Genomic DNA, 26,368 nt, shown 5'->3' with positions numbered 1-26,368 from the left:
TATATATATATATATATATATAACTTTTTAGGGTCTTATTAAGTTGCTAAATTTCCAAGGCTGTTCTCCAAATAGTGAACCACTAGCCTCAGTCTAAATGAGAGACAGAATGACAAACATGTGTACCACCATGGCTAGCTGAAGTTGGAAAGTTTTAACATCCTGTATCTTACAGCCTAATCAGCATACATGCCATTTTTATTAAACCAGAAAATCTCCTTTTACTCATTTCCATTCAACGAACATCTCCATTGGTAACAACTTTTCTGGTTTTTATGACCACACAATAGTTTAGCTTATTACTGAAATTCATTAAAAAAAAATTCCTGCACTCATTGTCTTTCCAGATTCTTTGGTTTAATATTTGCGTTGGAGGTTTTAAACATTTTCTTGGAATAGTAATCTTTTTAAAAAGCTTTTTGGCTCAAAATTTGCATCCATTCTCTTTTGAGACATATTTCTGTTGATAACTATTTTGGGTCATGATGATAGGAAATGCTATAAATATTTCATAAAAGTTTTCTTGAGGACACATGCTATGATATCTTTTGAGAAAATATCTCGATTGAAATCTCAGAGACATAGAGTAACCATGTTTAAGAAAATTGTGCTAAGATTTCAAAGTGGTTGTATCATTTTATAATACAAACCAATTTCTGTGCAGAAGCACACAATTTATACCACACGCTTGCCAATATTTTAAACTACCAGACTTTGATTCCAAGAAGAAGTTTTTAAATTCTGTTGGTAGTTTTCCATATCAATTTATTTTGCATTTCTCTGATGACTAGTACAGTAACGTTAAGCATGCTGTGTGCTTATCTAGACATTCTGAAGCCATGCTGTTTAAAGTGCCTTTTCAAGTCTTTGCAAGAATTGTGTTCTCTTCTTTTTGACTGATGGTCTCAAATGTCCACTGAATATTCTTGGAATGATTTCTTACTGGAAACTGTATTGAAAATATATTCTTCTGATATCTGTCTTATACTTTAACTTTCTTAGAGATACCTTTAAAGAAAGCGTTTCATTTTTGTGGTAATATTCATCAATGTCTTTTTTCTGGTTTGCCTTTTTGTGACCTCTCCAAGGCATATTTGTCTAAACTTACTTACTAAGCAATTGCTGTATGTTCTTTTGTTTTAAACTGAAAGTGTCCTGAGGATATCCTTGGTTCTCAGTGCTGTAAAAGACTACTCATTCATACTTCAGTAGAACAAAGGTCTTTCATCATTCATGTATCATACTTATACTGTTACATCAGGTTGAATATTTTCTTTGTATTCCTTTTTTTATAAGGTTTATTTCATTGAAGGGCTGTTGAATTTTGTTGAATTTAAATTATCATATAATTTGTCCCTATATTCTTTTACAGTAGTAAAAATATGTATTAATCCAAAATAAAAATGTAAGCACTGGATTCTTCCTCAAACTCTGAGATGGAGCTCTATTTTCCTTTTTAAACACTGCTATGTTAGGTTTTGTAATATTTAATTTATTTTTGTTACATGTTTATAATAGATATAAAGCTATACTTTACAAATATTGTGTTTTTCTGATTGTTACAAGGAAAATGATAATACCAACATGATCAGAAAGTAGAACATGTTTCTACTTGTTTCTAATAATTCCATTGCATGCTCTGATGTTGGCTGGCTACACTATAGGGATTCTTTATCATGTCAACTTGCTTTAATGGATATTGAATTTTCTGCTGGATCCCAAGATCTTTATGTTACTGTCAGATGGTTTTTAAAAACGCTTTCTATGACATCTCATAGTGTTGTACCCTAAGAAAATAGCTTTGTTATATGTGTATTATAGCAAACCTGTATAGGGGCTTACTAAATGTGTTTGTTTTATCCTTTTTCCCTAACTGATATGTTAAGGGACCTAATTGATCTGTTGAGCAACACTTTCCTCTGTAAAGAATTGCAAAAATCTCACCTAATTGATATGTTAACCATTGTTGCTCTCTACAAACTACAGAAGCTGTGCTAAAACAAGCTAACAAGGGTTGTTAATCACTGCTAAGAGCCTCTATTCTCTGCTAAAGAGCTAAGGAAAACTAGAATGGCAATTAACTTACATTTGTTTAAAGTAACCTGCTTGTGTGCAGAGAGATTTGCGTGTGAGTTTAACCCTTTACCCTGACCTTGACACATTACCGCCGTTTTCTGTTCTGTATGGCGCCTTATTGCCTCCCTCTCCCCTCACCTATCTATCTAGGCCATAAAGAATTTGGGTTTCTGGTGACCTCCCCCTGACCCGGTGATGATCTGTTGTAAAATGAGCCTGCCCCAATTTTAAGAACCGCTTAGCTTAAACAAATTACCGGTAATACTATGGCCCAAACCCCAATCGGTGCTTTCCTTTTGTTCTGTATGTATCAAATGAGTTAGATATCAGGTCTTCATAAAACTTAAGTTCCAGCGTCTCATAACTTGTGACCCCTTCGCACTCACTAGCGAAGACAAGCTGTCCTGAGATAATTAACTGTCCACTTTCTTCTCCAAATATTGCTGCAGACGTGCCACTCTGAGATAATGTCAGTCTGCAGGATAGAAATAATTTTTAAAAAACACCAAAAACTCCCTAGATTGTCAGAGCTAAGTGGACAGCAATACAGTTTCCAGACTCGGGTCAACAAGTTTGATGGCTCTACAGGTTTCTTTGTTTCTCTCCCCCCGCCCTTTCCTCCAGCCCCTTTTTAAAGTCCTCCCTTCAGCTCCTAGGGGACAGTCTCCAAATTGGCTCCCGGAGACTGGTCGCCAGGCCTGAAAATAAAGCCTTTGCCACTAAATTTTCGGTCTCTTGCCTCCTTGGATTTTATACCGGGGCTCAAGTTATAACATTTGGGGGCTCGCCCTGGATGGAAGCAAGACCCCAGACTCATTTCTGAACATTTGAAAGTAAGTGCTCTGGAGGATTTGTTTGGGCCGCGGTCAATTTGTAATTTTGAGGGGACGCCCTCAATTTGGGAGCGGGAACCACCCGAGGACAGAGTCAGTTGGTTTGTAGGACAAATTCTGTCCATTTGTGACTCTGCCCCGGGTGGGGAACAGCTCCGTTTGGAAGGGGACGCCCTTAATTTGGGAAGTGAAACCTCCTGAGGACAGAGTCAATTGGTTTTTGCCATTTGTGACTCTGCACCGGGTGAGGAACCACTCTGTTGGTTAATTTGTTAATTCCTCCAGATCCCAAAATTTGACTAATTTTTGGGCAAAGGCCATTTTTGCTGCAGCTTGTCTCGTCTTGTATGTCTGTTTGTTTGTCCATTTGTTCTAATTGTTCTCCTTTTGGTTACCCTAAATCTAACAGAACATTCTCTCCTAGGAACCCCTTCTACGAGCCCAGAATGGACAAAGGGATTGCAGTGTTTTTGTTCTTTAAAATTGTTTGCCTGTTTGGATTTGTTACTAACTTAGGGGCTTGTTGCCCATTTCTGTTGCAGGGTCCATATGGCTTATTAGATTCAAGCTTCATAATAAGAAAAATTATTTCCTTTAGCTCACCAAACTGTGCAAAAAGCACCCTTTGTTTGTGTCTTTAATGTTGTGGCGCCTTGTTTAATATGTAAGTCTTCAACTGATTGCTTGCAACCTTGGCATGCCTTTTAAAAGGAGTATTTTTCTTTCTGGTTAAAAAGTAAATATATGTGCACATATATGTGTATATTTATGGTTTTAAGAATCATATCAACTTTACCAAGTAAAAACCAGGTCATACTGTAATTGAGCCAGTTAAAAGGTTATAGCTTTAAAAAAACCCAGCATTTTAATGTGGTAAAAAGACATAAAATTAATTAAATATGTTTTAGACTACTAGAAGGTAACTTCAAGGGTTTTGTTAAGAGTTTTAATGTTGTCTGAGAAGCAAAAAAAAAAGATAATTAACTGGTGATAGTAAAAAAGAGGGACAAAAAAGTGGTTTGTCTTCAAGTAAAATGTCTGCTGTGCCAAAATGTAAAAAAAAGATAAAACTTAGAGGTATATTGTAAGTTATAAAAAGCTCGAGATGATATAAATTTTGTCTTGGTTTATAGTACTGAAGACAACAGGTTTGACAAGAAGTAAATGTGTTCAAAGTTTGACAGTATTAGATCAGTTTTGATAGATTTATTTATAAGATTCTAAACCTTTGCTGCAAAGTGTTTCCATTAATATGAGATTATAGATGATAATAGAGATAAGATATAAGTTTTCACATGTGCTGTGGACCTCTGGGAGATTATATGGCACAATTTTGTTACCTATGAAAAAGCTTCTTTTTGTTAAGTATGTAATTTCAATAAAATGATGGCCTGCCAGGTGGCACCCTGGGACAAAAGGTGGTGTGCCATCCAGATAAAGCCTGCTCTCTGGTATGGAATGCCAAAACCATGTTGTCCTTTTGTCCCAAGCCGATTGGACATCCAGAGGTAAGGAGGTTTCCCTAGTATCGCCAGTTGGTCTCTTTGCAACTCAGTCGGCCCCACATGTTAGAAAAAAGATTACAAAGGTTTGAGAGTTTAAAAAAAAATGCCCCTCAGCCAGTTGATAGAGATAACACAAAAGGTCTTTTAAAACTAAAAAAATTACCGTCTACTGGGAAATTTGTCCAGCGTACCTGAGTCCTCACAACTGACTTAGAGTTAAAACTGTTGGGCAAATGGAATCAGGAGATTCCAGAAGTCTGGGCAGAAGACAATCCTCCAGGGCTAGCAGTCAGCCAAGTCCCCCTTCTGATGGAGCTCTTACCCCAAGCATGCCCCTTCTGCTTGTGACAATGCCCGATAAGCCTGCAGGCCCGGAAAGGGATTTAAAGTCCACATGCAGAGGCTAAGAGACAATGATATTCTCATTCCTTGTGTCTCTCCCTGGAACATGCCCTTGCTTCTAGTCACTGAAGCCAGGGACAAATAACTATCGCTCTGTACAGGATCTCGGAGAGTTAATACATGAGTTCTGAGTCTATACCCAACAGTGCCAAATCCTGAGAACACCTGGTACTCTGTTCTGAACCTGAAAGATGCTTTCTTCACTTTGCCACTTACTCTGGTGAGTCAACTTCTTTTTGCCTTTGAATGGACTGACCCAGATACGGGGGTAAAAAAACAGCTGACCCGGACACATTTACCTCAGGGTTACAAGAACTCTCCCACTCTTTTTGATGAGACATTAACAAGAGATCTTTTAAAATTTAAAAAAAAAAACACCCTGAGATAGTGCTCCTCCAGCACATGAATGACTTGTTAATAGCCTCGACCCCCACAGAAGCTTGTAAGCTTGTCAAGAGACAACTGAGAAACTGTTAAGGACTTTGGGGCAATTAGGCTATAAAGTCTCGACTAAAAGGGCACAATTGTGCTGTCAGGCTGTGACTCATCTGGACTACAAATTGCAAAAAAAAAAAAAAAAAAGGAAGATTTTGTCTAAAAAAAGTGTCCAGGCTATATTGCAGATCCCATTCCCAGAAACTAAGAAACAGGTGCGCAAATTTCTGGGAGCTGTCGGATACTCCAGGCTGTAGATTCTAAATTTTACTGAAACAGCTCACCCCTGTAGGGCTCCCTTAAAAAAAAAACTCACTAAACTGGACTGATAAATGTAAACTGGACCTTGCGGCAGCTCAAGTGGGCCTTGAGAGAGGCCCCAGCCCTGGGACTCCCTGATGTTACCAAGCCATTCACCTTGTTCGTAGATGAACTCAGGGGCATTGCCAAAGGAGTCCTAACCCAGGACATTGGCTCTTGAAAGAGGCCTATAGCCTATCTTTCCAAAAGGCTCAATCCAGTAACAAGAGGGTGGCCTCCATGCCTAAAATTCTGGCCGCTGTGGCAATGCTACTTAAAAGAGGCCAAAAAAAAAAAAAAAAAAAAAAAAAAAAAAAAACACCTCACTTTTGGACAAAAGATTTCTGTAGTGACCTCCCACAGTTTAGAGACTCTTATCAAAACCCCTCCTAAAAATGTGAGTGCTAAAATCTCACACTATTAGGCCCTGCTCCTAGACCCAGAATTGATAGTTTTCAAGACTTCTTCAGTTTTAAACCCAGCCACCCTTATGCCTGACAACGACCTGAGAAATTTCACAGATAGAAGCAGCTTCATCCAGAACGGCAGAGGCAGATGAGTGGCCGGGGCAGCAGTGACCACCAAAAGGAGGTACTCTGGGTTAAGCGGTTAGAGCCTGGCATCTCTGTCCAAAAGGTGGAGCTCATTGCTTTGACTGAGGTACTAAAACTAGCCACAAAAAAAGAGGGTAAACATCTATACAGATAGTAGATATGCTTTTGCTAGTATACATGTACATGGAGCCATCTATTAAGAGCGAGGTCTCTTAACCTCGGCCAGGGCAAAGATTTAAAAAAAGGGGGGGTGGCTCCACAGATCCTAGATTTGCTGGCAACAGTCTGGCTGTCGGCAGATTGCTGCTATTCACCTGAGGAAACAATTTGGCAGATCAGGCCTCTCAAAGAGTAGCAATCACATCAGAGGGGCCAGCCGAGAAAGTAACTGCTCTGATGCGAGTCCCCCCGACCTTGTCAAAACCAGTCTACACAAAAAAAGACTGCACTGGTTGTTGTGAGCCATCTAACAGATTCTAGTCCCTGTAACTAAAAGACAAGTGCAAAATTTCTAGGAGCCACAGGACTGATCCAGAGTTTGGGACCCTGGCAAAGGTCTGTTGTCTACCTTTCCAAGACACTTGATTCTGTAACAACCAGATGACCACCCTGTCTGTGGTGATTTCCTCAGTGGCCCCCTCATAAAGGAAGCTTAAAAATTGACTTTTGGACACAAACTCTTGTTTCTTCCTGTTCCCTGGAGACTCTCATCAAGGCCCCATCAGACTGCGGATGTCTAATTCCTGAGCCATACATTATCAGGCACTATTTCTGGAAACAGCGGCTTCAAACTCTGGCTACTTTGCTGCCTGAGGATGACCCCTCGTTGCCTCACTACAATTGTACTGAGGTCATTGATCACCTCACGGGACTTCGACCTTATCTAGTGGATAAGCCATTATCTAGAGTTCCATCCTACTTCTCTGATGTCCTTATCTAGTGGATAAGCCATTATCTAGAGTTCCATCCTACTTCTCTGATGAAAGCAGCTACGTCTATCAAGGTAAGCGGGTCTTGGGAGCTGCCGTTACACAAAATCTCAGGTTCTATGGGAACAAATCTTAGAGCCAGAGACATCAACATAGTGGGCTAAACCCATTGCCCACACTGAGGCCTCAAGTTGTCTTTATCAAAAATGGGGTTTATTGTCTTCTGGAGTCAAAAGATTAAATTGCTCCCCAAATTTAGACTTGTTGGCTGCCATCTAGATGCCAAAGAAAATGGCTACTATCTGCTGTATAAGCCATTGGGCAAAAGATGATCTTGTTATAGGAAAAAATAATTTGACAAATGCCACCTTCCAAAAGATAGCCAGAAAGCCCCAAAATCAGTGGGGATTGAGATAAGCTTGACATTACTGCTGATCCCACCTATTTTCTTTGTCAGAGCCCATTTATACTTAAAAAGACCAGCATCTGGCAGCTCAACTTCCGAGAGATTCCCAGGGGCTAATATCAAGCTAGCCCAGTCTGTGAGCTTCAGATGCCCTCAGTGCCAATTGGTAAATCTAAAAGTACTGCAACAAATAAAAACCACTGGTTATCGTGAGACTATGCCTAAAAACACTAAAAAATAGATTTTACAAAAATAAAAAGCCTAAAACTTCAAGGATATAAATGTTATAATGGTTGATACTTTCATTAGATGAGTAAAAGCGTTTTCTACTTAGTCTGAGTCAGCTCTGATAGCAGTTTCCCTGATTTGGTCTCCCTTTTTATCCATGGGGTCCGACAATGGCCTGGCTTTTATAGCCTAATAACTCAAATTAACCTAAGCTTTGCAGATCAATTAAAAACTCGATTGGGCTTACCAGCCTCAGAGTTCAGGAGAGGTAAAAAGATAAGTTAGATTTTAAAAACTATAATTACTAACGGCCTTAAAAACTGGCGAAAACTGGGTAAGTCTCTTTTCCTTCTGCCCCTTTGTGTGCGTGATGCATCCCCTATGTTGCAGATATTTCCTCTTTTGAGGTTTCATATAAGAGATCTTCCTCTTATCATTAAAGGTTTCTAAAAATTAGCTGATTTAACTAATCAAGATCTTATTAAGTCTCCCCCAGACTTTTCAGCCAGCTCTGACTTCCATCCACTGGTTATTTCGCTGCTGCCCACTGCGAGCTAAAGAGCCTAGGCACCTAGACAAGCGACCTCACCATAAATCACTTGAGCTGCAATGGACTGTCAAAGTAGCTAAAAGCCTGCCTGGATTCAACGTTCCCACTGCAGACAGGTCCCCAGCTTCAAAAGACCATTAGCCTGCGGATAAATAAACTGTCATTTCTTCCAAGGACACTTTAAAGCTTAAGATTGTCTAATATAACTGATAATTTTGTGTTCTCCTCTTTTGTAGAGACCCCTAAGAGGCCTCTGTCTGACTTAAAAATTGTTACTTGTATGATAAAACAGAGTAAATTTAAATGTTGGTTTTCTTTCTCCTTTTGGTTAACAGCTTTAATGACAGCTACAAGACCTTTGTTAATCCTCCTACTGGGCCTTGTGTTATAAACAAGTTGATAAACTATGTCAAAGTTCTTAAAAGCTTATAATTTTAAAGACACATACAAGGTTATAAACAGATGCTAAAGAGTCAATGATTTGACACACTGACTAAAATCAGTGGGGAATGTTGTACCCTAAGAAAATAGCTTTGTTATATGTGTATTATAGCAAACCTGTATAGGGGCTTACTAAATGTGTTTGTTTTATCCTTTTTCCCTAACTGATATGTTAAGGGACCTAATTGATCTGTTGAGCAACACTTTCCTCTGTAAAGAATTGCAAAAATCTCACCTAATTGATATGTTAACCATTGTTGCTCTCTACAAACTACAGAAGCTGTGCTAAAACAAGCTAACAAGGGTTGTTAATCACTGCTAAGAGCCTCTATTCTCTGCTAAAGAGCTAAGGAAAACTAGAATGGCAATTAACTTACATTTGTTTAAAGTAACCTGCTTGTGTGCAGAGAGATTTGCGTGTGAGTTTAACCCTTTACCCTGACCTTGACACATTACCGCCGTTTTCTGTTCTGTATGGCGCCTTATTGCCTCCCTCTCCCCTCACCTATCTATCTAGGCCATAAAGAATTTGGGTTTCTGGTGACCTCCCCCTGACCCGGTGATGATCTGTTGTAAAATGAGCCTGCCCCAATTTTAAGAACCGCTTAGCTTAAACAAATTACCGGGTAATACTATGGCCCAAACCCCAATCGGTGCTTTCCTTTTGTTCTGTATGTATCAAATGAGTTAGATATCAGGTCTTCATAAAACTTAAGTTCCAGCGTCTCATAACTTGTGACCCCTTCGCACTCACTAGCGAAGACAAGCTGTCCTGAGATAATTAACTGTCCACTTTCTTCTCCAAATATTGCTGCAGACGTGCCACTCTGAGATAATGTCAGTCTGCAGGATAGAAATAATTTTTAAAAAACACCAAAAACTCCCTAGATTGTCAGAGCTAAGTGGACAGCAATACAGTTTCCAGACTCGGGTCAACAAGTTTGATGGCTCTACAGGTTTCTTTGTTTCTCTCCCCCCGCCCTTTCCTCCAGCCCCTTTTTAAAGTCCTCCCTTCAGCTCCTAGGGGACAGTCTCCAAATTGGCTCCCGGAGACTGGTCGCCAGGCCTGAAAATAAAGCCTTTGCCACTAAATTTTCGGTCTCTTGCCTCCTTGGATTTTATACCGGGGCTCAAGTTATAACAATAGCTGTTGTTTTTTAGTTATAAGATACATCTTTTACAGAGAGCCATAATATTTAGTTGGCAGTTCTGGTCTTTTATAAGAGCTGCACTAAATGCTTGTGGCGCTCACAAGATTCCTGGGCTGCTTCTCTGCAGCAGAAGGAGCTCTTCAGGGTCACAGGGTGGTGTAAGCTCTGTCCTTCTCCCTTCTCCCAGCAACTGCAGCTCAACAGCCTGCTTTTCAGTCTCGGTCTTTGCATAGTAATACATTTGGCGAAGGACCCTTAGTGAATTTCATTAAAATTTGGGGGGACTCTTTTGGGAAATTTGTTTTTCTCCACTACTGTTGCACCATGTATCTTAGGCAATTTAGCTGATCAAACTCTGACTTCTTTTTTGTCTAATGAGAGAATATTGCTTTTTCTTGGACTCCACTTTGCTATACCATAATACTAGAGCTGGTTTGAGTATGACTTCCCTTTCTATGACCCTGTGACCCTATTCTTCGTGCTTTGAAATTATCACCCCTATGTTTTGCTGCTGTGTACTTTTATGCAGGTGAGAAAGTGTAGTATTATTCATCCTTGCAAGCATAGAAGCACAAAACACAGAATTAATTATTGTTCCAGCTCAGTCTGAGAGTGGATATAAGGCTGTCTTGGAAAAGCCATTTGTCCAATGTCAGATGGAGTTACCAAGGAGGGTTATGCCTTAAATTTTTTGTTTTGTTGATCACTGGAACCATAATGAGAATTAGTCATACAAGAGGCACAGAATACAATTTAAATTTTCTATGATGAAAAACTCACTGAGAGGCACACAAATGTATATGACAAAAAATGTTATGCATTTAATTCTAGGAAATAGAAGCTATTCATTTACATAGATGGGTTCCTTTCTCACTACACTGAAAAATGAGACAGTGCTGGAAACAAAAACTCAGACAGGCTTAAAGCACATTGAGGCATTCTGTGCTCTGCCAAGATATTTCTCTAGTTTACCGCAGGATTCCCTGAAGGTTGAGGGCCCTGGTGGATTTTCCATCAGATCCGGGGCCAGAAGCAGATTTACAAGTTGGCTAAAGTGAAGTGGAACATTCACTATGAACTGTCAAGAATTAGGAAATCCATAAATATTTCACTTACAGGTGCTTCTGCATCCCAGGATGATGCACAACTGATACGGCTGGCAAAGGGAGGACACAGAATAATTCCAGGGGAAAATATGAAGGCCAAAAAGCACCCGCCCTGCCCCCTTTTCTTTCCTGGGAGAGTCTCACTGTGAGGCTTTTGTACATAAATACCAATCATCTGAATCTGAAACATGACATACAAATAAATTCAACACATCAAAACCACTCAATATATACAGTTAGACAAAGTGATGGGTTTGCATTTTTTTGCTTCTAACTTGTTTTGTTTTCATATCAAAACCAGAAAATATTATATTAATATTATATTACATTTTTGTTTTCTTTTAGTTTGAGGCAGGATCTCACTAAACCTTCTCACTTATGTATCCCAGGAATTCTTCAAATTCATAGAGATCCTCCTGCCTCGGCCTCCCAAGTGCTAGGTTCAACAGGAATGCACCAGCACACCTGAATTTTATTACATTTATTTTGAACCTTTTAGGAAAGAGTTAGTTTTTCCCCAAAATGCATAACTGGCCTTATCAGAGAAATTTTTTCTTGTAGCATTTTCTAATTAGCTGTGATAAAACTGTGGTGATGAATATGGAAGACAAATTTTCAATAAACCATGTAAATTAGTTAATAATTTTCCTTCAGTTTTTGACGTGCGCAGGTTTATAATTAGGTGGTGAAAATTAGTAACTGGCTTGGAAAACACTTAAATAAAAATCTTTAGGGTTATAATTTTATATGTCATCACCATCCTTAGCACACAAATGCCAGCCTCTTATCTTCAATATGTTTATAGTATGGAAGGAACTGGCTTTGGGGTCAGCTGGTTCACTAATGGAGCACACTCCTGGGTGTGTCTGAATGTGTCCTGCAGGCGTGGCCTTGGGGATTTTCTCTCAGCACTGACCCTTCCCTCTATGGTGACTTTCCTCTGCTCTGCTTCCTAGCTGCCATGAACTAATATCTTTGTTCTGCCAGCACATTGAGGTTTCAGTCTTTGAGCCAAATGACCATGCATTTAATCTTCCAAATCCATGACCCAAATTAAATCTCATCTCCTTTTGGTGTGTCAGGTATTATGTCCAGCAATAGGAAAGCTAATATAGAAAACTTGGTACCTGATTCAAGTTGTTGCTGTGATTTTTCATGAATAGGTGGCTTAGAAGTCTTTGAACTTGGTCTTTAGGGGGCGTTTGGAAGATGTAGCCTAAAGAAACTTCATTGCTGTAAGCAGAGCCCAATGTATGATATTGGTCAGAACTGAGAAGACCAGAATGTGGATGCTAACGGTCAGGCAAAGCAGGTTACAGTTGTGAACAAGGAATCTATTCAAAGATGGACTCCATGTCATGTGTGCTATACTCTGGCAGAAGATATGCCTACATTTGGCACATCACTGAGACTTTGCCAAAGAGCAAGATTAAAGAAAGTGGATTGATTGGTCTGCTGGAGTAAATTCAAAGGCCAGCCAATATTTAGGCTGTAGCCTGGGTACTGATGGCTGCTTTTATGTAGATATATGGTGAGAAATAGGGGCCAAAAATACAACACAAACGTTTTAAAAAATGAATTTGAGCCCAGAAGTAAGAGTTATATAGGACTGGGATCAAAAGATCTGTGACAGCTGAAGAGATTAGTGCTAATAAAAAGAAACCAAGTACTTTCTACAGGGAAAAGAATGATGCTTTGAGAATATCTCAGAAACCAGAAACATGGCATCCATTGCAGGCTTAAGTCTTTGACAGTTTAAACCTTTTAGTTTAGAAGAGTACTTTTGGATCCTGCCAAAGAAGGGCCTCTGAGGGCACTGGCTCTCCACAACATACTTTCACAGACCACTACAGCCATGGTCCAGCATGACGTTTGCATGTGATACTACTGGTTTCTCAGGCATGAAGGACGCAGCAGTGTGGGGCGAAGAAGGACCACGCAAGATGTCTCAGAAAAGATAGTGTGTGGAGCTGTAGCAGTGAAGCCAAAGATGCCAGAGATCTAAGAAGTCAGTTCCAGAAATATGCAGCATCTGCTGCAGGAGTCTGCAGACCATACATTGAGTCAGCCCAAGCTGGAGGCCTTGTTGGTTATAATGGGTAAGACCATGGTTGTGGAGACACCCACACCCTATTGTATTCACATTTTTCTATGGTATATGTAGGATTCCAAATGGAAATAAAAAGATTCAAAGATTCAATGTTTTTCCTTCTGGGTTTCTATCTTGCTTTAGTTGGTCCAAATCTTTTCTGTGCTCCATCCCTCCCTTTTGGAAAGGGAATGATTACACTGTGGCATTTTACTTTGGAATTGACAACTTGGTTTGATTTTTACAGAGATTCACAACTAAGAGTTTGTCATGAATCTCAGAAGGAACTTGAAATTGAGCTTTTCAAAAGTAATAGAACTGGTGAGACTTTGAAGAAGAGATTGCTGTCACTCTGGTTGCATGTAATTGTAGTGCATTGTGTTAGGCAGAACTGTGAACCTTTTATTATCCTGATCGGTAGCCCAAGCATGAATTTGGCCAGAGGGAAGATGTGGAACTTGGAGTTTCAACAGGACTGACTTTAGAATCTGTCCAGGGATTGGCGGACGGTACTTATAGGTGTCCAGGTGCTATATAGAGTTGTTGCTTCAGGATCTAGATCTAGGCACTCACTACTTACTCTGCAACTCTTCTTGCACTGTTTACTGGCTAGGATGAAGTATTTTGCTCTGCCATGCCCTTCCACCATATTGTTTCTTTGGAGCATATTGTTTGACCATGGACTGAATCCATGGAAAAGCTCTAAGTCAAATGAAAACTGTCTTGCTGAGGTTGTACTTCATCCTGTCCAGCAATGATAAATCTGATCCATACCACACCAAGTATAACATGGAATTTAAAGAAAGAATACAGAGAAGGCAATTATTGAATAGCATATGTCAGACTAATTTCCCTGGAGGTTTAAGGCCAGAGGCATGCATGCAGATCTAGGTTTAGGATGTGGTGAAGTGGTAGAACACTTGCCTGGCTGGCACAGTGCACTTTCAAGTACAAAAAAAAAATGAAAATAATTTCAGTTTGAGGAAGGAAGTTTTAAGAAACCTCACATTTATGTGAAAAGCACAGTTGGGAGTCAAGAAATGATAAAGTATACATAGAGCTCAAATGGCAGGCTAATGTAGGGGTGGGCTGGTAAGTGTAAATAAACCCACAGGAAGTAATACTGGTAGGAAGGATAGGAGCCAATGTTTGTCTATACATGGGGAAAGTAACTTTAAAAAGGAAGATGTAATTCTCATGCTAGTCACCTCATGACTGAGCTCTGGAGCTATAAGTAAATAGAGAAGGAAGAGTGAAAAGAAGAAGGCTAAAGTTGCCATATTGTTGAATTTGGCTTCAATATATCCATAGGAAATATAGTTAAGATCTCAGGAAACACAGGTAGAATAAGAATAAGCTTCAAGATGCATAAACTATCTGGTAGATAAGCAAAAATCTTAAAAAATTGGTAAGTTGAATTTGTAAAAAACCTAAAATTTTAAAACAAGGAAATGAATGCAAAACCCTAGGAAAAATCAGAGTTTGGATTATTAAAGTATTAAGTAAAATTCATAGAAAATAAATGGGAAATATATTACTGTAAGAAAAAAGCAGCGAAATAAAATTTAGGAACAGATAACCTTTTCAGTAAATGATGCTGGAAGATGCTATCCATATGCTAAAAGAAAAAAAAAATGTGAATTTGGGACCCTTCATTTCAAGCATGCAAAATTTGAGTCTAAATGAATTGTGGGGATATTTTAAGCTAAGCTTCATAAAACAGTTTTAAAACCAGAAATCTTGATGATATCGGGTGAGGTAAAGCCTAAGAACAGCAAGATAATGGTAGGAAAAGTGTTAGATAAATTCATTCGTCTGAAAAGTAAATGCGTGTTGCAAATTATATCATCAAATGAAGAACCATCCCACAAACCTGAAAACATGTTTAATCATGTACAATGACACCGTGCTTTCCAGGGGGTAAACACTGAACCTAACCACTGAATTTGATTTGGGACCACAATCATGGAAAGTATGAAGTTTATGAGCTGAGGTACTGCAGTAGATCAAAAAGTAAATTGTACTCAAATGTTGTAGCTCTTAAAATTTAAAAATAAAACAAATGAATTCTAATAAGCAAATAGTTTAAATAAGTATACTCCTCAATACACATATGAAAGGCCAATGGGCAAATGAAATGACGTTCTTTATAACTAAGGCAAATTCAAACTAAGTGAGGTACTACTTCATATAAACCAGTAATAACAATGCTGAAAAAAGACAGAAAACACCCAAGTGTTCTCAAGGATTTACAGAAACTTCCATCTTCCTGTGTCAAATGAAGGGATGCCAACCAATAGGAATCTCCCAGAAGAGAGAATTGAAGTTTCATAGGACTCACATATATACCAAAATGATTGCACAGAAACATTTACATGAATATGCATAGCAGTGTTAGTCATAGTAGTTAAAAAAAGCTCCAGTGCCTGTCAATTAATGAAGAAGTCAACTGCGATATAAGTATACAAGGAAAAATTATTCAGCACCAAAGAAAGGGACTACTGATAGATAGCATGATAGAGGTGAACCGCAGAAAAATTTATAAAAGAAATCAATCACATGAGGGCAGATATATTATTAATCAAGGTCCATGAACATCAAGTATCCTGCAAATTGAGGGACAGAAACTGGAGCATTGCTTTCCAAAATTTGGAAGAAATGATAAGAGGAGGATGGATGAGTTATTCTTTTTTATTTAAAGAAAGACAAAACAAAATAGAAAATGGGCAGAAATATTCCATACTTTTAAAGAAAAAAAATAATAATAAATCACTAGCTTATATATACATATTGTCCCCCTATAAATAGTTGTTCAAGGTACACAAGTAGAACATATAAATGGGATTTCAACCAGGGAGACTGCAGATAGTTCTGTTCAACTATCCAACAAAAACTAAGTATTATGGCTATCAATCCTATACACTTAGACATGTATGCGTTTATCTATATCTTCATTTATGTTGAGATCTAACACAACTTATGAGATTAAAATCCTTCTGAACAAAGATTAATAATGTTGCTAGATTTCACATCGTAACACTGTGGAATCAGGATTTGGTACTGCAGTGCTCCTTTCTTTGCTTCAAAGTTTTGGTTCATTTCATCATGCATCATCAGTTTTTCTTCATGAGGCATTGGCAAGATTGTGAATCGCCAGTTTGTGCCTAAACTGTTTATAGGTTGTATGAAAGAGTGAGTCTTAACATGTATTTCTATCCTTTCTATATTAGAGGCCGAAACAACAAAACGGATAGAACTAAACTTTTTCCTATAGACATATAAAATTAAAAAGACATATAAATCTGCTGTATGAGGAGTTCTACCCTGGTCTCTGTGCTATTTCTTGTTATCAACAGAATTGGCTATATCATCAGATAAAGTTGTAATTGAACATATTAGTACATAACAGAATTAACAGAAATACAACAGTGTAGATAGTGTAGAGCTACAAAAACAGGTAGTAATCAAATCAGAATGGATATCTTAGTGATTCATTGTCATTTTCAGTTTTGAATAAAATTTGTCAATAATAAGCAGCGATCAAACAAGTCAGATGAGTTATTCTTTAAGAGTATAAGTTTTCTTCAGGGGTAATTACTTATTCTGTAATTATATAATAGGGATGATTTTGTAAACTTACAGATATATTTTGAAATGCTGACCTGTGAACTGTAAAATAGAGATATTTCTGGAATTATTTGAATGACCTATCAATGGTCATTTCTAAAATTAGATTCTATGTCTCCCATCCTTGGACCTCATGTGGGCTCAGTGAGGCTGACTGTCTCTCCATGCTGTTCTTTCTCAGCCTCTGACAGAGTCCATTGGAGGCACTCAGTGTAGAACAAGAGTTTCAGACAAGTGAGCTGGCGGTCTGCTCTACTGTGTTTTTTAAATTTGCCATGCAATCAATTTTAAGTTTTAGTTTTTTGAGGGTCGTGTAGACAGAATGCCATGGGTGATGGCGATTCACAATCTTGCCAATGCCTCATGAAGAAAAGGCATCTGCTGTAAATCATATCTGTGCTCCAATTCTAAACATTTCCATTTTCTAAATATGCAATGGTTTATACAATCTCACTTGGGCTCACCTTAGAAGGTGCACACCTGTGGTGCTCCAGTGTCTTTTAAAGTTAAAGAACTCTACCCATTGTAGGGACTCGGTGTAAACACAGTTCACGCTGGCACTTTCCTCTTTTGGCTGCCAAATGAAAGCAGTTCCTTGGCTGGTTTACTGAAAAGCAGTAAAATTTAGGTTGAGGAAAGTTTGTGCACAGAGGTATAAGACTTTTCTTTCCTCAAAAAAGTATATATTTTGCTAAGAGACAAAAATGAATTCCCTTTCATTATCACAATATCTGCTCTACAGTTTGTATCTTATTATGGTTGTAGATTATTTTTTCAAAAAAAAAAAAAAAGAACTGGGATAGGGGAAAGGAAAGAAGGAAGCAGGGAAAAGATTGTATGCATATAGGTACACATATATACCTGTATGGTTAGACACAGAAGACTATCTATAAGTTCATCAAAAAGAACAGTTTGTGTCTTCGTCCTTTGACTGATCATTTTTTTTTGACACCAAAATCTTGTAACCTGTGTTACTTCTAGGATAACAATATGTCATATATTAACTAGTGTGAATGTCCTAATTTTTAAAAAAAATTCTGTATCATTTCCATCAATTTATCTGCTTTGCTTTTTAAAATAAAAAAAAAGGAAAGAAAAAAAGAAAATGAAAGGTGAGCATCTGCCCTACTGTATAAATCCCTAAATGACTCTGAGCAAGTTTCTTGACCACATTGAAGTTGTCAGCTTACCTGCAAACGAGGAAAGCACTACACATGACTGCCACTTCTGGTTCCTGTGATAACAGCACGATAAGAAGCGCAAACTTACATAAATAGAGCTACGCTCTATGTGAGTTTATTATTTCATATGTTAATCAGCACATACTTCTGTGTCTTTGCTGAGTGCACATTTTAAACCGTGACCTTTAAAAGGGGACAGGGCATCAACTGCTTGAAGATGCCTGCAGGGGTAAATCTAAGCACTCATTTTTTCTTAGAGTCTGAGTTCTGGGTTAGTGATGTACAGAGCCATTTTTGCATGGTAATCTCACAGCAGTTCACCAGTGAGTTGAGGGTGTATGTCCCCTCCTGTCTGCTGCGGCTCTGTACTATTACCAGTGGAACCTGAGGTAATCACCATTGAGATTACTATTTACAGATCTTAGTGATTTGAAAATTCTCTGCCTGAATGTTTTAAACTTCAATCACCTTAAACCCAGAAATGAAACAAAGCAGTGATGGTCCTTTTCATATCAATTCTTTAAAAAATAATGCATTTTACCTCAATGTCTCAAAGCTATGAGATTAAAGGAATGGTTGGCCTAAACTTTCCTGCAAATGGCTTATTCCTGATTTAAAAAATGTAATTGTAACTCATGCATAGGGGAAGGAAATTGTGGACACATGCTCGCCTTTGACCTGGTACACCTCATGCATTACTGGAGAACAACTCTGTCTCAGGGCTGAGCTAGAAGACCCGGTAAGCCAGGTCGGATGTTCAAGGCAGAGACAGGGTTTACTAAGGATGTAGGAGAACCAGTTCTCTTTATCAAAGATCCAGCTCGGAACTTCAGAATCCTCACTTTCTTGCATCTGTGAGCATATTAATTTCTATTTTCTAAGAATGCTTTTGCAAGTGATGCAGAACAAAGTACTTTAAGCCTAAGGAGTTACACATGCCTCAGCACTGGAGCAGTACCTGTGTGTGTAAAGATTCCGAGCTGAGTGTTCCTACGCCCAGTGCCAAGATCCGGTTTTCCACAACTGCTTCTGTCAAAGGGCGTTTCACATTCCATTTGCGTTTTTTCAGGTTTGCTAATTCACGTTTTCTCAGGGAAGCCTGTTAAGTACTGGATGCTCATCCTAAACAGGCAGAAACTACGGGAGCGCACAGCCCAGCCCTGAGCCTGCCCCCACAGCCCGGAGTTCACTGCTGTGCGCTCAGATGCGTTTTCTGGGCTGCCCCCGGACGCGGCTCACCTGGGGATAAGGTCGCTTTCAGGTGCACTACTTGGGTCTCCAGCTGCAAGTTCTTGGGCCGGGGCTGTGGAATCCGATCTGACGATTAGAAATCCTGGGAGCCCACACGCATCCGAGGGCTTCCTCGGGGTCCGACCCGTCCCTGTGGCCGGCGTCTCCTGGCCTTGTCCCAGGCACCGGTGGGGACGATGTTCCCCGTGCGCGCTCGGCGCCTCCCGGCCCGGAATTGGGGTCCGTCAGGTACGAGGCACACCTGCCTAGGACCTTGATGTCCTCTCGCGCTGCAGCTCCGGGAGCCCCGCTGACCGATGGCCCCTGACCACTGACCGCTGACCATCGACCGCTGGCCGCAGACCACTGACCGCTGGCCGCAGACCCCCGCCCTCCGCCCCGCCCCGCCCGCGGGGACATCGCGGTGACATCATCACTCCCGAGCTACTCCCGCGCCCGCCCGCCAGCGCCGCCCCAGACCAGGCGCTCCTCCGCGGGCCGGCTGGGTCCACCCGCCGCTGGACAGGGCTCATCGCTGCCGCCGGAGACAGAGCCCGACGCCGAGGCGCGCCAGGAACGGGAGCAGGCCAGTAGCGGGGAAGGAGGACCCCGGCCGGCGACAGCATGAAATTCAGCCCAGTGCACTACTTACTGCCTCTGCTCCCCGCGCTGGTCCTCAGCACCAGGTGAGTCCGGGGAGCGGCGTGACCCGGTCCCTGAGGGTCACCGGGCAGCGGCGAGGGTCCGGGACTGCGCGCCCCTGGCGCAGGGTGCCGAGCGAATGGGGTTGGGGATGCTGGGGGAGCAGCGACTCCAGTTAAGCCAGGTCCTTGAAGAAAGTCCTCCGTATGCTCCAAGAAGGGGCCAAGAGCTTCGCTTTGAAAGGAAAAGACATTTTTATTCTCCCTTCTAGCCCTAAAAGGAGTGGACAGAAAACACGCAGTGACAGAACAAAATACAGAAAGGAAGTGCAGACACAAAAAGGGAATTGTCAGCAGGCAGTGTCTTTCCCTTGGAGTGGTTTTCATAGCTACAGAGCTCCCCACCTTTCCCGAGGGGCCCTGGTGTTAAGCTAGGGAGAATCAGAGAGCGTAGAAGATGCTAGAAAGAGCTAAAGACTTGCACAAAAGTTCCGGGACGCCTGCAGTGACTTGTTTTGGTGTCTGGAGTGGGCTCCTGATAGGTGTTTTCACTGGGTTCTGTTGTGAATAGGTGAGAAGTTAGAAGTCACTGGGAGTGCTGGGTGTAGAGTCCCTGGTCCCAAACAATCAGGTACTGTGCTGACTGCCTGGCCAGGATGTGACTGCAAGCCTGGGCACAGAGCAGCTATTTTCAGGGGGAGTTAAAATGCAGTGATTGAGAAGAGTTTTGTGACTTGGTTTTATGGATCAAATCCCACAGTTGGTGATGGCTTGGCTCTCTGCTTCCACAAGAGTGGACTGTTTTGTTGCCCAGGCTGTCTTTATTTGGCTTGACCTTAGCATCATACTGGCAGTAACTTCTTTCCCTTGGCTCCTCGAAAATAAAATAACCCACACAGGATGGGGATTCTTTCAAATCTCAATGAATGGAAACATTGTACAGTTGTACATCTGATGGAAAAATAAAGGCGAGCTATAGGGTTATATGCAATCCTGACATAGCAAAAGATAAACCTTGTTACCTCTTAGAAACCTACATGGTATCATTCTTCTGTCCATTTCTCATGTCCACGCCAAACTTTCCTTTTCATTGAGCCCAAATAATGGATTTAGTCTTCATTTTGTTCAGGTAGCACAGGTAACTTTTGCAGATTACAATAGAATTTGAGTTTTGTTTACCCTGCGATTCCCTTGCTACTTTGTTTTATAAACGCACGTGGTTTTTAAGAAAGTCAGTGCTTCTTCTTATTATCATAGCTGGTTCCAAATCAAGCCCTCCGAAATAGATGTGTTGAGCTCTGTCTTCACTGGTACAGATAATGCCTCAGACATATTCTTAGAGTCCTTGCCTTTCACTCTCACGCTCTGGTTTAGTATTTACTTATGAAATCCTCAAGAGAAAGAAAATTTTCAAAATTTGTATGCCTAAAATCATGGCAGTCAACATATCCAAAGAAGAGCAAATATTTAAGACTTGGAAACAAAGACTAAAGTGATTTCAAAAAGTGTGCCACTCTCTGAAGTCCCAAAGGTATGTTTGCTTTTGAAAGATACTATGATTTAAGCAGCTGGAAATTTCAGTTTCTACCTTCCAAAGCTTTGTTATTTATATAATACAATGATCATCTTGGCCCTCTTTTTGAAAGTATTGATTTCTGTGGAAAAATTATTTATTTAACAAAAGCCAACATATGTACTTCAAAAATTCAAATAGTGAAACATAGCTTTATTTTAGATGTGAAACTTTTTCAATGTTGGTTATATGAGAAAACTAAGATGGATCTTTAAAGTTTATCCAAAAAAAGCATGATGGGCTTGAAAAAAAATAAAATTTTCGTGAACAGTGTCACTTGGGATGGTGTGGTTATTCTGTAGTAACTCATTCTGCTAGATACTCAGATTACCTTGGGACTGAGCACACTGAAAATGAATGTGGTACTTAGCAACATGTCACTTGGCAGGAAGAGAATGTTACCAGAAGGCTCTCATCTTTGTGCTGTTAAACAGTTCTCGCAGGCAGGTGAGCAGTGTCCAGATTGGAGCACCAACTGAAGAGCTCTGTGGGGGCAGTTGCACGCGGAGGTGTGAGATTATTGCCCTGCTGGGATGAAGGTGTAGTCAGTACAGCCACATGTGATAGGCAGCTTCTAGCACGAGATTTCCTTCAATTTAGTTTCTTAATCAGAGGTCCTGGGTGGGAAGCACACGGCCTTTGCTACACTCAGACAATATTGAGCGCATTACCAAAGGTTGGGTAATGCCAGTTCTCCTTTATGCTTTGTCACAGCCCTAACTGTTACTTGCCTTCTCAGGTGTTGAGAAAGTGAGGCAGAGACCCTTGGTGCAAAAAAATGTGTGCTATTTTTTTCCCCAATAGTTCTAGGGTTCGTTTCTGCTTTAAAGTAAAGCAAGAAGTTCATTGAAGCCAGTGCTGAAGTGAGAGACCTGTTCATTCTCGTTGCAATGATAAGTTGAAGACATTCTAAATATGGATTTTAGAACTGCCTTCTGTTTGTTCCTCCTCCCTACCTATTCTGCAGCAACTTTAGACATGGAAATACAAAGAAATCCCGTAATTTCATCAGTGTGAACAAAGTCAGTACCTTTCCCATTAAAGCCACTTTATGTTCACCTTCAACAATAGCCATTTTCTCTTTATTTTTCTTGCAAACACCACAGAAACAGCAAGAACTGTTTGGTTTCCTGGCATATTGTCTCTCTTGCTTAGAAAGTGCATACAAACCCAAGAAGTTCAAGCTAATGATATGAATAATGTAGCTAATGCAGGGGCTCATTTAACCTCTTCACAAATAACTGCCGTCAAAGAAAGCAAACAAATGTGTTGGTTTAATAGCTTCAGAGTGGGGCGAATGTACTTTTCACACAGCCTCATTTTGCAGAAGTATTAAATTTCTATTTTGAAGCAGCCAGTAATTCACTTCAGAAGAGTAACGGAAGTGCTGAGAGGAATGCTGGGTGGAGAATTATTTAGAATCCTGGAGAAAGGGGACCCATGGAGAGCTCAAGGAGGCTTGTGCTTCAGTCCTCTGTGTTCCTCTGTGCTGTGCTGACCCTCTGGATGACTTGGATCATTAAATTTTGAATGCATGACAAGGGGAGAGACATGGCGGAATACCGGTCTACTGACTTCTGGTGCTTCGCTTTCAAACAAGAACTTTGCACAGGTGGTATGTGAAAGTCCTCCCAGCGGGAGGTGCTCAGCTGTCTCCCCGAGTGGTATTTTTGGGTGATGCTGAGTGTTAAAGATATTTGGGCTCTTATGGATTGAGGATAAAGTTTGGGAAAGGGTGAGAATCAGAGTAAACACATGGTAAGTGTTCAATCTTACTCGGGTGTTTTCTTGTTTTGTTTTTTGAGACAAAGTTTTACTGTATGACCTGGAGGACCTCAGACACACTGCCCTCCTGCCTTAGCCTCCTGAGTAGCTAGGTTCAAAGGTATGTGTCGCCACATCCAGGGTCACACACAAAGTATATGAATGGAAATACATTCGATGTAGAAAATAGTTTTGTTTTCATCTCCCTGAAACAGACTGGTAAAAGAAGGTTTCCCCTACGTTCTGCACAGTAAGTCTATGGCATCTGTGATGCTATCTAGATCTTGTTCATAGCATTCTATGTAAATATTTAGAGAAATGTCTTGCACAATAAATATGGAGTACAAATATTGTGATGCTAGAAGTTACAATTCTAGACCTAATATGTCCACTTCCCATAGTGCTTTGGTTGTTAAAATGACTTATTTGAGGATTATCTTTGGAGATTAAAGTACCTCTATGTCTGATGATAGGGCAATTTCAGACATTTATGTGTTGGTTGTGCAATTTTCCTAAGCGAAATTCCATGTGATTAACAGTAAGAGCTTGACTTTTTAACCAGAAGGCAAAAATCGCTGAAATCACTGAGAAGTATACTAAGATATTTTCTCATATGTGCTTGGAGACATGGTGTGTGGCTATTTTTGAGGGACTTCTAGAGAATTTTTCACAATAATATCTTTACACTGGACTGAATCATTTATGTAACTTTAATCTGATTAAATTAACACTGCTTATAATTATACTTTTTTTCCGCTAAAGAATTAAAACGTCTGTGTGACTTTAACTTCCTCTCTTTAGAGATGTCAGTGCTATTTCCATCATTACACAAGGAGTGTACCAGAGACCGGTCAGTTATTACCTGAGACTTGAAGACAACAAATGATATAGATTACTTACAAACACATCTCTCCAGAGCCAGACATATGAACAAATGATGGATAAGACGAAAGCTTGGTAACAACCACACAGTTCTAAGTGTGAAAAGAGCAAAGAGTGAGCAGAGCCAACTATGCTCAATGGATTCTAATTTAAAGATGAGTACCATATCAAAGTCAGTATCAATATCATTTTACAATTGTTACCGTAAAAGGGTAGAGGAATTTTTTGTTCTCTTACACCAGGTTTTCCATAGATCAGACAATATGACTCATAGAACCAACATCATAAGGTTGTTTTAAAGACTGAATGAGTCAATTTATGGAAAAAGTTTAGCATATTTTGTGGAACACAATAAATACTCAACAGGGGTGGCTCTGGGCCAGTATGACTGTGTTATTTTCAAGAAAGCTTTGAATCTTTGATTGGCCAGGACATAGATAAATAGAGAGGAAATTGAATGCAAATTGATAGAATGAAACCAAATTAACGAAAGCACAGTCATAATTTTAAAAAGAAAAAGAAAGAAAAGACAGGCAGAAGAGTGACCAGGAATACAATGAAGGTGACCGGATACCTTGGCCAGTTCTTCCTTGTAGCATTTGGTGGCATAGATCCTGGACATTGCCCTACATTTTAGTGAAGGTCATGAAGTGCAGAGATATTTAACTTAATCACATAGAGTGTGATTTAGCACAAAAGTGTATATTTAGCTACTTGCGTTCCTATTTAAGAGGCAATTACATTTACACTGTATAAATCATTCCAGATCAAAGCCATGAGCACAGGTGTCAATGAATATATAAAAATTATTTTATTGCTACACAGAGAACTGATTAAAGGACTTTTTTTTACCTTGCTTTCCATTTCTTTATTGGTTTCACCCTCTAGTATTGATTCCTAAGTATAAAAATCTTTAGCAAATTTCAGGAAAGAAAATGTAGAATACAGTTTTCTACTATAGGAAATGATTTGAGCAGCCACTGATTTAGAAGCCTGTGTATTTTATGTCTCAAAAATCATCATATGTTCCTTGCTTTTTTTTTTTTTTTTTTTTTTTTTGATTCTGAGAGTTGGACTCAGAACCTCATGGTTGCCCAGCTGGTGCCGTGTCAGTGAGCTATATCGCAGGCATGCACCGCTGTATAAAGGGGAGCTGTTACTAAGGTAATTGGTCCAACAACTTTAGTGATCCTCTGCTTCCAACTCCTTGACATATGATGCTATGAACTTTTCACCACTATGCCATGGGATGCTGGCTGTCCCATAAAAATATGCACTTGTTGTCCCCACTCATGTTCATGACTGTGTGTACATGTGTTGCCTGTGACCTGGGCCAACTCAGGAGGCCAGGGAACAAGTGCTGCTTATGGCGGAGAGGAAGTACGTGATGTGAATCATGTAAAGTCTTCCTCAGAGCGAAAGGAATGTTTATTTAGACTTGTTAGAAATTTCTTCATGATGATAGAAGACACAGAAATGTTGAAAACTGAACCGCTGTACTCAGACACAAGCTGAAGGTCAAACAGACAATCAGTGTGCTCGGGAAATGCCTTTGTAAACTAGGTGTCATTATACCGTGGGGGGTGACCTACTGCACTGATGTCTGATTGATGGGGTTGCTTTCAAGTGTTTTAATCTCTTTAAGTGTGCTTTAAAGAGTCTACTATTAGGAGACATGCTGTGAATACAAGGTTGTGTTCTAGTCCAAAGGCCTACATTTCAGAAGTGGAAAAATTGAGGCTCAGGCTGACTAAGATTTATCTAAGGCCACAATATAAATGAGCATTAGAACATGAAACTTTCAACAACAACAATCTCCTTGCTCTATCCTGTGATACATCTTTTCTATCAGGAAGCATCCACAAAGCATGAGACCTCACAGTGCATGCAGAATTAGTATCATTACCATGAGGTATAAAATAATTTTAGAACAAATTCCCTGATCACTTACAATCTTGATAGAACACCAGGCTCTAGACAAAGGCAGTTCCAGCAGTGAGGAACTCAACACAGTTTGCCAACTGGGATTAAGATGATTTTTGAAACCTGAGGTGCCCTAAAAATGATTCTAGATTCATTTTCCCAGTCAATAGCAGAGTTATTAATGAGTTCTCTGCATCACACACCATTTGCCTTTCAAATGACATATCCAAAATGCTTCCAGTTGACCTTTCAGTTATGCAGCGTTATTTTTGCTACTCTTGAGATTTATTTACTGAAACTATTCCCTGTAAATGTAGTTCCTGCTCATATATTCCTTACCTGTTAAATCTGTACCGAAATTGCTCACTATAAAGTTACTATCTTGGAAAGATGAGTTCCTAAATGCTTTTGAATCCAGCTTGAGTGTAAGACAACATTACATTTTGTGTGGTTCGTACATCTCTGCACTTACTCATATCTCTCAATTTATAGTTTTATCTTTTGAGTCCAGTGGTCTTATATTTTCTCTTATCTCTATGTAT

The 26,368-nt window shown here is 39.8% G+C and overlaps 1 protein-coding gene and 1 long non-coding RNA gene across 19 annotated transcripts in view; one reads left to right on the top strand and one right to left on the bottom strand.

Moving 5' to 3' along the window:
* Positions 1-20,434, bottom strand: part of LOC101788399 (uncharacterized) — a 91,183-nt gene extending 70,749 nt beyond the window's left edge. For 7 of the 14 annotated variants that reach the window (XR_010049915.1, XR_010049913.1, XR_010049918.1 and 4 more), the window contains exons 1-2: positions 19,053-19,193; positions 17,097-17,239 (exon numbers count right to left, since the gene is read on the bottom strand). This is a non-coding gene — a long non-coding RNA (uncharacterized LOC101788399). Of the gene's footprint in view, positions 1-17,096; positions 17,240-19,052 lie in introns of all 14 variants that reach the window. The other 7 variants (XR_010049922.1, XR_010049910.1, XR_010049914.1 and 4 more) reach the window with 6 other exon arrangements.
* The window catches only part of LOC100726918 (leucine zipper protein 2), a 433,952-nt gene continuing 427,021 nt past the window's right edge, over positions 19,438-26,368 (top strand). For all 5 annotated transcript variants that reach the window (XM_063256769.1, XM_063256771.1, XM_063256768.1 and 2 more), the window contains exon 1: positions 19,438-19,729. Coding sequence is in view for 4 of the 5 variants with exons in the window: in XM_063256771.1 (XP_063112841.1) it covers positions 19,668-19,729 (62 nt within the window). In the remaining variant the exon portion in view is untranslated. The remainder of the gene's footprint in view (positions 19,730-26,368) is intronic.

Source organism: Cavia porcellus, unplaced genomic scaffold (genome assembly GCF_034190915.1).
Source record: "Cavia porcellus strain 051 isolate PalLab524CR breed Dunkin Hartley unplaced genomic scaffold, mCavPor4.1 scaffold_9, whole genome shotgun sequence".
Lineage (NCBI taxonomy): Eukaryota > Metazoa > Chordata > Mammalia > Rodentia > Caviidae > Cavia > Cavia porcellus.
The sequence above is the reverse complement of the archived record's forward strand: the minus strand, read 5'-3'. Positions and strand labels throughout refer to the sequence as shown.